Here is a 14,687-nt window from a genome sequence, read left to right as displayed (position 1 = left end):
ACAATCCCCTGCGCGCCTCCGGTGCTCTGCTCTGCACCTCTGCCCCACAGCCCAGCTTTCCCCAGTATGAGCCTGGCTTCCCCGGGTCTTTCCCGGAACTGGGGTTCAGTGCAGTTGGAACTGGGGGTTCAGCACAGTCCGGAGCCCTTGTCTCCCTCCCGCTAGGGCAATCCAGCGGCACAGGCAACAGTCCCTCCTCTGCGCACATTCCCGTGCGCGGCTCTGGCGCAACTCGCAACTCCTCCGTGTCTCCGCCCCACAGCCCAGACTCCCCCAGCATGAGCCCGGCTTCCCAGGGTTTCGCCCGGGACTGGGGTTCAGTGCAGTCGGAGCTGGGGTTCAGCACAATCTGGCGCTTTTATCTCCTTCCCGCCAGAGAACGCCAGCCAGGCCGTCAGCCGCCCCTTCCTCTCCGGCTCTGTCTTCCCCGCACGCGCGCGGGCTCCTGTCTCCACCCGTGTCTCCATACCTCAAGCTTTTACGGCTTCCCTGATTTTCCTTGTGGTCCTCTCTTTCCTTCTAATTGTGGGCATTTCAGTCAGCCAGCTTTCCTGTGGTTCTGGATGATGTCCGTTTTGATTTTTAGTTGTGTTTTTGAAATTGTTGTGCCCGGCTGTAGGTTAGGTGTTTAACCTATGCCGCCATCTTGGTTTCTCTTGTGTAGTGTTTTCATTGTCAGAGACTCTAAGCAGAATACCATCCTGTTTGAGTACCAGGTGCTTTTGGCTTTGTTTCCCTTAAAGATCAGGATTTTAAGTACTTAAACTCTTCCCATTGGGTCTTGTTGCCTTTAACATTTTTTTAAGTGATTTTTAGAGAGAGAAAGGGGGAGAGAGAAACATTGATTTGTTGTTCCACTTATTTATACATTCATTGCTTGATTTTTTATTTATTAACTTTTTAAATATTTTTATTGCCTTCAGAGAGGAAGGAAGAGGAAGAAGAGAGAGATAGAAACATCAGTGATGAGAGAGAATCATTGATCGGCTGCCTCCTGCACGCACCCCTACTGGGGATCGAACCTGCAATCCGGGCATGTGCCCTGACCTGGAATCAAGACCTTCTGGTTTACATAGGTTGACATTTGACCACTGAGCCACACATGGGCTATTAATTTATTGTGGGTTTTTATTTTTTTGTTTTTTTAGAGAGAGAGGGGAACATCGATTTGTTGTTACACTTATTTATGCATTCATTGGTTACTTGTGTGTGCCCTGACTGGGGATCAAACCCACAACCTTGGCATATTGGGACTACACTCTAACCAACTGGGCTACCTGGCCAGCGTAGGTCTTGTTGCCTTTATATATATGTACACACACATACTTTTATTGATTTCAGAGAGGAAGAGAGAGAGAGAGAAATGTCAATGATAAGAGAGAATCATTGATCGGCCATCTCCTGCACGCCTCCTACTGGGGATCAAGCCTGCAACCCGAGTATGTGCTCTTTACTGGAATCGAACCTGGGACCTTCCAGTCTGCAGTCCAATGCTCTATCCACTGAGCCAAACCAGCGAGGCTGCCTTTTAACTTTTATTCCTATTGAGAGAGGCCATTGAAAGCCCTTGCCCTTAAGCTTAAGTTTGTTTCTGGAAACTGAGCTTTCTCCTGTCTTCTCTCTGGTGATCTAGACTCGGGAAGAGGCTCTGTCAGGATTGGCTGAAAGCAGAGGGGAGGTCCCTGGTGTTGTGGCTGCTCTGGAACAACTGGTGCTGATGGCTCCCTTGGCGAAGGAGTCTATTTTTCAACCCAGGAAGGTTAGTGTGTCCCTGTTCTAGACTAAATGGCTGCCATTCCTCAAGTCCTGCTGTTCAGCTGGCAGGCACTGTGTGAGATCCAAACTTTCTTGGATGAAGAAGAAACTGTGAGTCTTTCTGGATGCTTATTAGTTCTTTCCCCAGGAGTGTTAGTTACATCAGTGAATGTGTCACTAAGTTAAACATCCAGAGAACTTGGTTCCTATGCCTACCTTTGCAAGGTGTACTTTCTGTTGACCTAGAATTTGTCCCAACAGGGAGTGCTAGAGTACCTGTCTGCTTTTGATGAAGAAACCACCGAAGTTTGTTCTCTGGGCTCGTCTCGTCCTCTTGGTCTCCCGCTGGTAGAAGAAGAGGAAGCAGTATCTGAACCGGAGCCTGACCCGAAGGGCTGTCCAGAGGCTTGTGATGACTCGGAGTTAGCAGATGGCAATCTTGGAGAGGGAACCATTAGTACCGAGTCCAGCCATCAGGAACCCACCTCAGGCTTCACACCCCTGAGCAGCTCTCCTTGTTACTACTTTTACCAAGGTGAGGGGCCCTGAGGAGGAGGGCTGGGTTGCAACAGATATATTTCAGAGAGATGACCTAATTGAGCAGAAGGTATCGCCCCTGGGTCTCTTTGGCCTTCCCGCTTGGGGCCGGAGAGACAGACCTAGCTATAAGGAGGGCCCCATCTTGAGGACTGGCCAAGACTATTGTGTGATAGAGCTACTTGTCTTCAGCGGAGGATGGGCAGTACATGTTCCTGCATCCTGTGAACGTGCGCTGCCTCGTGCGGGAGTATGGCAGCCTGGAGCAGAGCCCTGAGAAGATCTCGGCAATGGTGGTGGAGATCGCTGGGTACTCCATGTCTGAGGTAAGGTCTTCCTGTAGAGGTGGAGGGTCAGGGAGCAGCATCAACCTAATGTCTTTGAGCTGGGCCTACTCAACCCAAGTTCACAAACCTTCAAGGCCTTTTAGTGTTCTTGTTGTTTTTTTTTTGTTTTTTTTTGGTATAACAGAGGTAGAGATTTATTGAAGAACAAGTACAGACTCCCACGTGGGAAAGGGGAAAGAGGCCCCAAGATTTTTATTTTTTTTTAAGAGGAGAGGAAGGAGAAACATCGATATGATAATGAAACATGGATTGGCTGATTCCTGCACTCCCCCTACCAGGGATTGAGCCTATAACACAGGCATGTGCCCTTAAAAGAACCGAATCTGCAACCTTTTGGTGCATGAGACGATGCCCAACCCACTGAGCCAAACCAGTTAGGGCCAGTGGTTGATTCTTGTATGTGCCCTGACCAGGGATCAAACCCATATTGATGCTCTAACCAACTGAGCTATGTGGCCAGGTCAGTGGTGCTTGCTACCTTTTAAAGTTAAATGCTAGCCCTGGGTGGTTTGGCCTAGTGGATAGAGCGTCGGCCTTCGGACTGAAGGGTCCCCGGTTCGATTCCAGTCAAGGGCACATGCCTGGGTTGCGTGCTTGATCCCCATAGGGGGCGTGCAGGAGGCAGCCAATCGATGATTCTCCCTTATCATTGATGTTTCTGTCTTTCCCTCTTCCTTCCTCTCTGAAATCGATAAAAATATATTAAAAAAAAATTAAATGCTAGGTTCTGTTAAGTCAACTAGTGCTCTGCTTCACAGGTTACTAACTGTGGTTTGGGAATATAGATGTCTCCTACTTTCATTCAAGATGAGTTTGTTTTTTTTTGTTTTTATTGCTTGTGAGAAACGTCCAAGAAAATGAAAAGTCCTTGGAGGACTCTTTTTTTTTTTTTAAATATATTTTATTGATTTTCTACAGAGAGGAAGAGAGAGGATAGAGAGCTAGAAACATCAATGAGAGAGAAACATCGATCAGCTGCCTGCCTCCTGCACACCCCGCAATGGGGCTGTGCCCGCAACCAAGGTACATGCCCTTGACCGGAATCGAACCTGGGACCCTTCAGTCTGCAGGCCGACGCTCTATCCACTGAGCCAAACCGGTTTCGGCCTTGGGGGACTCTTTAAAAGCTAGTTTATACAAACTCAAAATGCATTTTTGGGTTATACATCTATGAGTTAACTGCCTGATAATTTACATATGTGAAATTTGCCCATTGAGAATTATTTCTGTATTGATCTGAAATTTTTTATAAGCTTAGACTGTTTGGGTATTATAAACTTTGCATAAAACTTGCAGAAAAAGCAAACAAAATTAAAGTTGATGGGCTTCATTTTTTACTGTTTTAGGCCGACCTTCATGCAGTGGGGAAATCTGCTTTATGTATATACCCACTTATCATTAATTCTGTCAGTGGCTCCCAGATTTTTGACAAGTTACTCTTTATTTTCCTTATTTTCTTCCCTGAGACATGGACCACAGAAAATCAGAAACAGCTGATCAGCTTTAGATAGTTTATTGCCAGGCTCTGTTTATTCATTTGCAGCACAAACCAAAAAAACTGTTTTTGGTTACTTAGTCTACCTTACTGTAGCTTAATTGACACTTTCTGTTTGGCTTTTCAAAATGATTACTTGAGCACTATTCTATGAGCCCCAGTGCTGACTGTGAGTGTGTGTAGACTGTTGGATGTCTAGTGTGGGATTTTCTGCCTATAGAGTAAGGCCTGGTCTTTGTTGAGTGTTGGTCCCTTTTCCACTGTAGGATGTTCGACAGCGTCATAGATATCTCTCTCACTTGCCCCTCACCTGTGAGTTCAGCATCTGTGAACTGGCTCTGCAGCCTCCTGTGGTCTCTAAGGAAACCCTAGAGATATTCTCCGGTAAGAGTGCTCCAACTTTGCTTCTCGTTATAGTGGAGTTCAGGGATTCCTATTACTAGACACCCAGTATGGGAGGACTTAAGGAGCGGTGTCAAGAGTCTCAGAACCTCCTGATACACTCCATCTATTCATCCAATCCAACCGGGACTACTCATGTGGCTTTAGGTACTAGTCAATTGGAGGAGGGAATGGCCAGGTTGTCTTGGGTCTGCCTCATAATCTGACCAACCCACAGATGACATTGAGAAGAGGAAGCGTCAACGCCAGAAGAAGGCTCGGGAGGAGCGCCGTCGAGAGCGTAGGATTGAGATGGAAGAGAACAAGAAACAGGGCAAGTGTAAGTTCAAGAACTCTCATCTTTGACTAATACAGCTGTGCATCATTGTCCAGAGGCTCAGTGCCCAAGCCCTGGAGCCAGACTGCTTGGGTTCTTATCCCAGCTCTGCCACTTGTTCTCTTCAATTTTTAAGTGTGAATCATGAGAGTACCTCCTTCATAGGCTTATTTGAGAATTAAATGAGTTAATTTGGGTCAAAGTACATAGCCTATAGTAAGGAGTAAAATTAAATTCATCTTTGGTATAGTGTGTGAGATAACCTTGTGGGGGAGAGAATTAGAGATCTGTTGAATGCTGGGGATAATTGTCCCATGTGTTCTTTGAATGGATCATCGACCTTACCTTTGACTCTCTAAGTAGAGTTAAAATTGTGGGTTTTGAAACTTCTATCAAGCATGTCAAACTTGCGGCCAGCAAGCCATGAGTTTGACATGCTTGGATCCTACTCCCCTGAGGGAGTCCTCAACTGTTGAGGAAATCTGCCCGGCTGGTGTGGTTCAGTAGTTGAGCATTGACCTATATGAATCAGGAGGTCATGGTTCTATTCTGGTCAGGGCACAAGCCAGGTTGTGGGCTCGATCCCCAGTAGGGGGCAGGGCATGCAGGAGGCAGCCAATCAATGATTCTCATCATTGATGTTTCTATCTCTCTCTAACCCTTCCTTACTTTCTGAAATCAAAGATATATTTAAAAAAATTTTTGAGGAAATTTGTAAACGGGTCTACCATTCTCATCTTTTCCTTTGCAGACCCAGAAGTCCACATTCCCCTGGAGAATCTACAGCAGTTTCCTGCCTTCAATTCCTATACTTGCTCCTCTGATTCTGCTTTGGGTCCCACCAGCACTGAGGGCCATGGGGCTTTCTCCATTTCTCCTCTTAGCAGAAGTCCAGGTTCCCAAGCAGGTAAGTAAAGTTGGGATGTAAAGAATGAAGGTGCAAGTATTTCCTTGTTGTAGCATTGTTTATAATAAACTAGTGGCCCAGTGCACAAATTCGTGCACATTGAAAGGAAATTAATTAGAAGAAATATTTTAATATCGCTAGTCGCCCTTTCTCTATAATAGAAGTGTCAACCAAAGTCATGATCAACAGTAACAGATCGAAACATGCGTACCATTGGCGCCAGCGAGAGCTTTATATGTATCGTGCATGAGCGAGTCAATTTAGCCTTTTATAGATATAGAATAAACTTGCTTAATTAGACCTGCTTTCTGATGTAGCTAAACTTTTCCCAGCCCAGTGAAGCACACCAACTTCTCTTTCAGGTAATTTTCAGCAGCATAGCAGTAAATATCAGCACGAAGCAGATTATTATTGTAGATCACACAGGGAGAACAAAGGGTAAAATAATTAACTGCAGCAGTGTTTGACTATATTCTGCGCAGTGAAAAAAAACCTGAAGTCATTTTCAAGGTCCACCATTTCTTACTTTTCAGTCGGGTCAAGTTTCTAAGCTTTCTAAATCTCCATTTTTCGGCTAATGAAAAGAAAATAGAATTCCACTGAGTCTCCTATCTACCTACTCCAGGACTTCTGTGAGGATCAAATGAGATGAGGCATGGGAAAATGCTTCACAGACATTAGGTTACAGTGTAAAGTGTTTGCACCTGGCTGTAAAGCAAGCCGTGTTCCTGGGCTGAAGAAACTCCAAGGAGGCTAGTCGCTAGGGAGAGGAAGCCAGGTGTTGATATATGACATCATTACACCGTGCCCACAGCGACGGTTGCTGGGCTGGGCTGGGCTGTAGGCTACATTTTGCGCCATGGGGTCTTGGCAGTGTTGGCTGCGATTTGGTGGGCTGTCGCTCTGGGCTGGAGGCAGGGCCTGTGTCCCACTTGGGGAAAGCAGAGTGTTGTTTTGTTGGCGCCAGGTCCCTGGTGCCACTTCTCTGTAAATGGCCAGTGCAGGTCACTACAGCTTCTGCATCGAGCATCTGCCCCCTGGTGGTCAGTGCGTGTCATAGCGACTGGTTGGACAGTCAGACACTTAGCATATTAGCCTTTTATATATATAGATAGCAGGTGTGTGTGGGGGAAATAGTCTACAAAGTCTATTGGTAGGTAATTGGCTAAATTATAGCATTGATACCTTGAAACGTACTTTACACCTAAGGAAGAAGGAAATAGCTCTCTTCATGAGCTAATGGGTACACCTTTAGGATAAAAGGAACTTTTAGAACAAACAGAACATGATACCATTTGTAGGTTTAAAGAAAAACACGCAAAACATTTTATTGTGGGTTTGTATATCTAAGTGTATAGAAAAATAGTGGGGTGATTATGTTTCAAACAGGTAATCGTGTTTCACTCTAGGGAGTGAGACCAGGATTGAGAGATTGTTCAAAGAGGCCTTTAGCCTTTAAAAAAATTTTTTTTCCTCTTATAGAATGTATTACTGTTAGGAAATAAAACACGTAAGAAAGAGTTGCTATCATTTCAGAGAGCTATCATTTCTGATCTTCATCCCCTGGCAGATATTGTGATACTTAAATTTTATTTCTCTATCAGGTATTTTAAACAAAATGTCCAATATTTAAAACTCTTGGTTACCCTTTTGATGATATGGCTATCATTGATTAGGAGCCTAAGGTTAAGGCAGGGCCTTAGTTAGTGGCAGGGACTGGGATTAGAACCTGGATCTTGAGGGCTACACGACCATGATGCTCTGAAGAGCATATTTAAGAAGAGAGCTGCTGTACAAAGGAATACAGCAGAATATCAACCACATTATTTGTGATATAAGATTGTGTTTTTACATACTAGTTCTTCTGAAGGTATTTGAGCAAGAGCATTGGATGGTCCTAGATATAGAACAGCTCTGGTGGCTGTGGAAGGGCCTGCTAGTGGGAGAGTGAATAGGCTTCTCCCCCGGTAGTGATGGGAACAGCAGGTAGCCCTGATCTGTGGGAAATGGTCAACCTAAGGTCAAAGGATGGGGAAGACTGTTCCCCAGGGAGTATCAGGGAGAAGCTGGCATCTTCATTTGGGATTTGTTGATGTGTGTGTTTTAGATTCTAACTGAATATTCTCAAGTCTTAGACATCTGCTGACTGGAACATAAAAGCTGACCTGATTAAATGTTATATCTTCTACTATAGTGTTTACATCTCTATAAAACCAAGTCATGACAGAACAAACCTAGTCCTTGAGAGTCAGCTGATGTGGAAAGGACTTTTACTGTGGGGATAGATTCTGGCAGACCTTTTAGTGTTACTGTAAACACAAGCTTTTCTCTAGTGGTCACTGGTATGAATAATAGGCCTTATTCTTGGCTTTTTGAGAATATGGCAGAGTTGAAATTGGGTTAGAGTTTGCTTTTTGAGTTGATTGGTAATTATCCATACCTGACTCAGGGTTCATCTCTTCACTCTTGCTAAGAGGACACTAGCTCTTTGGAACTTGACTCACATAATCCGGTGTCTGGTTCCCTTTCAGACTTTGTGCTGACCCCCGTGTCACCCACTGCGAGCCAGGGCAGTCCTCCGTTCTGCATCGGGAGCCTGGAGGAAGACTCTCCCTTCCCTTCGTTTGCCCAGGTAAATCCGTGCTTGGGAAGCAGCCAAGGGTATTTAACCGAACTCCACTGCTTGTTCTTTCTGGAAATCTCTGTTAGAGAAGGGGGGGCTCACAGACTAATGTTACATTGATTCTAATCATCACGAAGGCTTTCTTAAGAGGGAAGCTCATACATTTAGTCTCAGATATTATCGTAGATGTACCAAAGAGAGAGGCTAAGAGTAGTTGAGGGTGAATCAGTGTTCTCATTATTCAGCAAATTATTAGATTTCTTTTTCCCTCCTTTCCCACTTTGGCAGATGCTGAGAGTTGGAAAAGCAAAAGCAGATGTGTGGCCCAAAACTATTCCAAAGAAAGGTGAGGATGGCCCTCCTGGTGAAGGTGGGTTTTGCCCTTTTCAGAAGATATGTCTCTAGAGTTGTTTCTAGAATTGTAACACTGGTGTTTGTGTTTTTTTAGATGAAAACAGCTTAGTCCCTCCTGCCACCATGGACAGTGATGGGGAGAGTGATAACTCAGACCGTGTTCCTGTGCCCAGTTTCCAAAATTCCTTCAGCCAAGCTATCGAAGCAGCCTTCATGAAGCTGGACACACCCGCTACTCCAGATGCCCTCTCTGGTAAAGGCAGAGCGGGAGTGCTCAGCACAGGGTAGTCCTTCCCCCTGGGTCCGGTGGCAGATGGCACTATTCCCTGAGCCCTAGGCTCACCTTCTAGTGTCAGCTAACATTTCACTTGGTGTCACATAGGACCTTTTTGCCACCTCCGATTAATTCTTGAGGCCTGGATGCGACGTTCTGAGGAACTTTTATTTCTGCTTCTAAAACACAGCAGTGGAGAGTAGATTCTGGAATCCTGAGTTGGTAAAGGGAAGCTCATCGATGCAGAAATTGGGCTCGAAGCCCACCCCCACTGACAGTCATGATTAGAATGACATTTATGGTGAGCTTCCTACATGTGCCGGCATTGTGCTGATTTTACTCTCCCAGTAGCCATATTAGAAGGTATAACTCGGCTACAGTTGAGGAAACAGTTCCAGGGAGATCAAGTGACTTGTCCAAAAACAAAGAGTATGCAAGGACTGGTATTCGAATACAGGTTCCAGAACCTGTACTCTTAGCTGCCATTGTCACTCTCAGTAATGAAAACTGGCCGGGGGACTCGGGGTGACATTCTAAACTAAGTTCTCTTTCTGTTTCCGTTTAGAAGAGAAAGGAGGAAAGAAAAGAAAAAAACAGAAACAGAAACTCCTGTTCAGCACCTCAGTTGTCCACACCAAGTGACACCACTGGCCAGGCTGCCGTCTCCATCTGGTTCTTGTCTCCATGCTGTTGTGTTGCTGCTGTAATTTTTAAGTATCTGAGTTTGAACAGATTAGTTCTGGGGGGAGGGGGTTTCCAGAATATGAGGGGGAACCAAGATTTTAAATACAGTGTATTTTCCAGCTTCCCTCTTTACACCAAAATAAAGTATTGACACTCATAAGAGATCTCTTCCTGCCAAGGTTTTTAGTTTGTTACAGGTTAGTCTTTTTGACCATGTGTAATTAGTTTTTCTCAACCTTAAATAAATGAGTCCCTTCAACATCCCTTGGAAAAGCAGCCCAGACCAGAGTGTTAAATCGCACTGTTGTGCTCTGATGTCATGTGCCGAGGCATCCTGGTTTCAGCACCTTTCAGCGAGTCTTTTAAAAGTAGTTGAATCTTTTCTGTCTGTTCAGTCCTCTAAAGAAACAGAGGGATGGAATAAAATGGATTTAGAACACTCAGCTCAAATTGCAGTTTTTCGTCTGACATGGCCAGGCTGTGGGGCCAGACCTAGGTTGCACTTGCATGTATGATGGAGGGCTTTACCTCTTCCACAGGCTTCTGTTTGGCAAGGAACGGTGGGCCTCCTGCCAACCTTTAAATCAGACTTGTTTCAAGTGACAGCAGCCCGAGTTATAGCAGCAGGAGTCCAGCACACCTGGAGGTAGAGCATGACAGGTCTGAAAGCAGCAGGGCTGCCCGCTGCCTCTGTTGTCTGGAGTGGTCTTATGCCTTGGTTTGAGCTAAATTGGAGTGATGTGAATTCTTTTGCTGCTTAATAAAGTAACCTCTAGGTCTAACAGAATGTGAAGGCAAACAGTTGCAATAAATTACCTGCACAAGCAATGTGAGCTTTCTGTTTTATTTTTTTAATTCATTGAGTTTTTAGAGAGAGGGGGAAAAAGAAACATTGATTTTGTTCCCCTTATTTATGCATTCATTGGTTGATTTTTTTATGTTCCCTGACTGGAGATCGAGCCTGCAACCTTGGCGTATCGGGACGATGCTCTAACCAACTGAGCTGCTTGGACAGGGCAGCTTTTTTTTTTAAAGTTCAATTCAGGTCAGCTAGACATACTTATTATAAATAGGTTAAATTATCAGCTAGTATGATTGTGAGCTGGGTGTAGCTATAACCTGTCATTGTTAACCGAAAGCCGTTCAGAAATCCAGGGTCAGGAACTCTGGGGGGATGAGGGTGTTCCAGCCTGAGATGAAAGGGCAGGTTGAGGCAAAAGCCACAAATCTATCAGATGTGTCAGGGACTTTGAGTGACATCCATTCTATGATGGAGAAAGGAGATCCTGGAAATGTAGAAGATCCAGCGCCTCCCAGAATGCCCTGTTCCAGCAAGTGGGCCCCGAGGCTTGGGCACCGTGCAGCCTGCAGAGGTTCATTCCATTGCTTCCGCAGCCTCCTCACCACCATCGGAAAGCTCCTCTTCACCCGGTTCCTCCTCCAGTAAGCAGCTTCTTGTGACAGACTTCTGGATGGCTTCCCGCTCCCCTGGAGGAAGGCAGGCAGCATGGGGGAGAGAGGCTTTTGACAGCTGGAGGCCAGTCACTGCTCAGTACGCAGTGGGTTAGTGTTGCTTACCTTCATCAGTGCAGTTCTGCAACAAGATCAACAGCTGTCTCCTGTTGTACTGAATCAGGAACTTCTGGCATGTTCTAATTGTACCTGGCACAGGAAAGAGCTTTGTGGTGAAAGGTGTCTTCCTCGAAGACTTTCAGAGCCAGGGGAAAGCATCTCGCTCTTGGCAGGATAGGAAGACCCACCCACCAGACATGACTGAACACCTGACACCTACTGAAAAGCAGCCATACCCCATGCAGCCTTACCTCCCACGTGCAAGGTGTTGAGAAAACACGGGTAACGGTGTCCTTTGTTCTCCAAGTGTGTGATGAAGGGAAGCGCTGACCACACAAGCTGGTAGAACTCCTTTCGGCATCGAAGTAGCACTATTCCAGTATAGGCATTGAGGTATCGCACTACAGCAGGCAGACAAATTTTGGGAAACGATTCTCAGCAGCAGGTCAAAGGTCTTAGGGTAACTAAGCCTCCTAAGTGCCAACAACTGTTCAAGGCAGTGGCACTTGTGACACATCAATGAGTAAAAACGATTCCTGAAGGAAAGAGATTGTCATTTATGGAAGGGGGAGAGGGATTAGACAATAGCCAGTGCCTTGTACACCACTCAGAACTGATGAATTTAGAATTTTATATGTTCTTCTCATTCATTGATGTGTTAATACGTTGGGGGTGGGAGATCCAAACCCTTGGCTCAAGAAAGGCTCTGAGGCTAGACTCTAGCCAGCTCAGTCTCACCTGATGTAGCATTATGCCTATCTTCTATCTATATATATAAAACCCTAATATGCATATAGACTGAACGACAGAACAACCAAATAACCGGCCTCTGATGTGCGCTGACCACCAGGGGGTGCATGTGGAACATGGTGGGTGCTGTCTGTGGCAGTTTGGTGGAGCAGGTGAGCGGGGGTGCCAGACCAAGGTGGGGTGCTGGTCGCTGTCATCAGGGCGAGCCTCTGGTGGTTACTGAAAATTCTTTGCTCCCGCATGCCATCGTCCTGCCCAGCGCTCGCACCAACTGCCGGCGCCATCAAGCAGGTGCAGGTGCGAGCAGTGGCTGCCAGACACGATCACCCCTGAGGGCTTTTTCACCTCCCCCTGCTCCTGAGGGTAGATCGGGGCAGCAGCTGCCGCCGGCACTCACTGATGGTGCTGGCCCTGCTTGCATCTGCTGCTGGTGCGGCCCCAATTGCTCCACGCTGTCAGTGGGTGTGAGTGGGGCAGGCGCTGTCAGCACATGGGAGCGGTGGCGGCAGTGGGAGCGCAGCTGCTGGCAGACGGAACCAGGGCCGCCCCTGTGCCCACTGCAGCCTCACAGTCCACAGTTCCTTTCAAGGGGCATGAATTCATGCACTGGGCCCTAGTGTGCATATAATTTCCCAGGATCCCATTTTGAGCAAATAGTAAAGGAATGAATTTAGATTTGTGTGGCTGCTGGGAGGGCACCTCTTCTTCCTCATTTACATGCACACAACTGTGTGTTCTGTACAGGCCCTGTTAAGGGCTTTGCAGGGTTAATTCTGACTTTTCCCCATGTAATATTAATGTAACTAGTCACCTAACTTAATAGGAACTATACACATCTCCATTTAATTCTAGTCATCCTGTTAAATTCAGTAGCAATCGCTATTTACTGTATGTAAACAGGTACAGGGGGTTCTTGCCCAAAGTTCCACTGCCTTCTGTCTTAGCTCTCCGCCTAACTCTGGACTTGTGCACACCTGGAGCTGGGAGTCCCAGACGCCTAAAAAGGACCACTTCGTGGCCCAGCCACATGGCTCCTGGTTGAGCCTCCTCCTCTGAACCGGGAGGTCACGTCAGTCCCCAGTAGGGGGCGTGCACGACGCAGGCAGCCGGTTCTCAACACGGATGTTTCTCCCTCTCCCTCTCTGAATGAATAACAAATATATTACAAACAAACAAACACTTCGTGGATGGTGCACCGGGCTTGGCAGCTCCGTGGGCTGCCTGTGCCCTTCCTCCCTCCTCCGGCCCCCAATCCCTCCAGGTTCCGCCGTCGGCCCGTTCCCCAGCACCTTCGTACCCGCGAAGCCGATGGAGCAGGCGGCCCCGCCGAAGGTCCCGTGCAGACGGGCGATCGTGTCCCGCACGAGGCCGCCCAGCACTCGGTCATCCAGACTCAGGCGGCAGCGGGGGTCGTCGGACACCACTTCGCAGAGCAGGTACCTGGGGCGGACGAGAGGGAGGTGAGCAGAGGCCAGGGCTGCGGGCACCGGGCAGGAAAGAGCCTTGAGGGGCAAGCCCCGAGCTGCTCACCTGTGTTTGAACCGCACCATGGCGACTTCCGCTCCCGGCGGCCTGACGCGCAAAGCTGGTGTCTGTTGCTGGCCAATGGGAATTAACCTCCGCAGTCTTGCAACCACTCAGAGAGGGATGTAGGACAGAAAGGCGGGGCTATAATGTTGAGAGGCCGAGCCCAGTGTCAGTCTCCTTCAAGCCCCGCCTCCGTCTGCGTTTGCGTCTGCGTTTGCGGAGCGCCGGCGCACTCCTGAGAGTTTCACACGTTCTGGGTGCTGGGCGCAGCGTTGGGGCGGTTGGCGGCCGGGGTGGGTGTTTACGTTCCACGCCGCAGGGCGCAGTGCCACACAGGATGCAGCTGCTGCCTGTGGGCCCTCAGGACGTCTGCTTTCTGGTCCTTTATCACCCAGTCGTGTGTGCACTGACACATTCCCTCTTCAAAGCTGGACAGTGGAGCTCTGAATGTACAGGCCGGGACTGACACCGGAAATCGGACCCTTACTTTCAGCTTAGGGCTCGGTTTGCTTTTTCCACACCGCCAAATGTTATTACTGTTGGGGCTTTTCAACAGTCTTGCGGAAATGAGTCTCGTTTTTTTGTTTGCAAAACCAATCAGTGGTCGTTATATTTTCCTTAAAAATTTTTTTTTATTGACTTCAGAGAGGAAGGGAGAGGGAGAGAGATATAGAAACATCAATGATGAGAGAGAATCGTGGATTGGTTGCCTCCTGCGCGCCCCACACTGAGGATTGAGCCTGCAGCCCCGACTGGAATCAAACTTAGGACCCTTCAGTCCCCAGGCTGACGCTCTATCCACTGAGGGCATATTTTCCATTGAAAAGCACGAAGAAGCAAATAAAAATAAATTATAATCCATTACAGAGAGAGAATAATTTATCATGTGGTGTGTCTCCTCCCCCCCCCCCCCCCCCCGCTCTCACCCCCGTCCCACGGGCCCCCCGCCCCGCCAGCGGTCCTTAAAGTGAGATTTAGGGACCCCTGGGTTTTCCAAGACTCAAAGCTCAAAATTACTTTCATAATAACAGTAAGATGTTATTTGCCTTTTTTACTCTCACAATGGACAGTAAAGTTTTCCAGAGGTTACATGACATATGCTGACGTTATCACTCTGATGGCTAATGCAATTGAGTGTTAAATA

At 47.2% G+C, this 14,687-nt stretch overlaps 2 protein-coding genes across 2 annotated transcripts in view; one reads left to right on the top strand and one right to left on the bottom strand.

The window, feature by feature from the left end:
- Positions 1-9,755, top strand: part of RNF10 (ring finger protein 10) — a 42,251-nt gene extending 32,496 nt beyond the window's left edge. Inside the window, exons 8-17 of the mRNA XM_079762849.1 lie at positions 1,634-1,759; positions 2,017-2,290; positions 2,485-2,618; positions 4,401-4,518; positions 4,754-4,855; positions 5,604-5,759; positions 8,291-8,391; positions 8,671-8,728; positions 8,831-8,989; positions 9,576-9,755. Coding sequence (XP_079618975.1) covers positions 1,634-1,759; positions 2,017-2,290; positions 2,485-2,618; positions 4,401-4,518; positions 4,754-4,855; positions 5,604-5,759; positions 8,291-8,391; positions 8,671-8,728; positions 8,831-8,989; positions 9,576-9,652 — 1,305 coding nt within the window. The 3' untranslated portion in view covers positions 9,653-9,755. The remainder of the gene's footprint in view (positions 1-1,633; positions 1,760-2,016; positions 2,291-2,484; positions 2,619-4,400; positions 4,519-4,753; positions 4,856-5,603; positions 5,760-8,290; positions 8,392-8,670; positions 8,729-8,830; positions 8,990-9,575) is intronic.
- Positions 9,756-10,556: 801 nt separating this feature from the next.
- Positions 10,557-13,588, bottom strand: POP5 (POP5 homolog, ribonuclease P/MRP subunit). The gene is made up of 5 exons (XM_079762862.1): positions 13,547-13,588; positions 13,314-13,456; positions 11,518-11,667; positions 11,273-11,356; positions 10,557-11,182 (listed from the first exon to the last, which is right to left on the bottom strand). Exons 1-5 carry the CDS (start codon positions 13,564-13,566, stop codon positions 11,070-11,072), a joined length of 510 nt encoding a protein of 169 aa, XP_079618988.1. The 5' UTR covers positions 13,567-13,588; the 3' UTR covers positions 10,557-11,069.
- Positions 13,589-14,687: the final 1,099 nt, after the last annotated feature.

This window comes from Cnephaeus nilssonii (genome assembly GCF_951640355.1).
Source record: "Cnephaeus nilssonii genome assembly, chromosome: 22".
Classification (NCBI taxonomy): Eukaryota; Metazoa; Chordata; class Mammalia; order Chiroptera; family Vespertilionidae; genus Cnephaeus; species Cnephaeus nilssonii.
This window is presented reverse-complemented; position numbering and strand designations above follow the sequence as displayed.

Excerpts from the sequence above, each read along its gene's own strand:
- POP5 (XM_079762862.1), bottom strand. The coding sequence starts at position 13,566 with ATGGTGCGGTTCAAACACAG. Across the intron at positions 11,668-13,313 it reads CTGCTCCATCGGCTTCGCGG|TGCGATACCTCAATGCCTAT; the intron begins GTACGAAGGTGC and ends TGCCTGCTGTAG. Across the intron at positions 11,357-11,517 it reads CAACACCTTGCACGTGGGAG|GTACAATTAGAACATGCCAG; the intron begins GTAAGGCTGCAT and ends TTCCTGTGCCAG.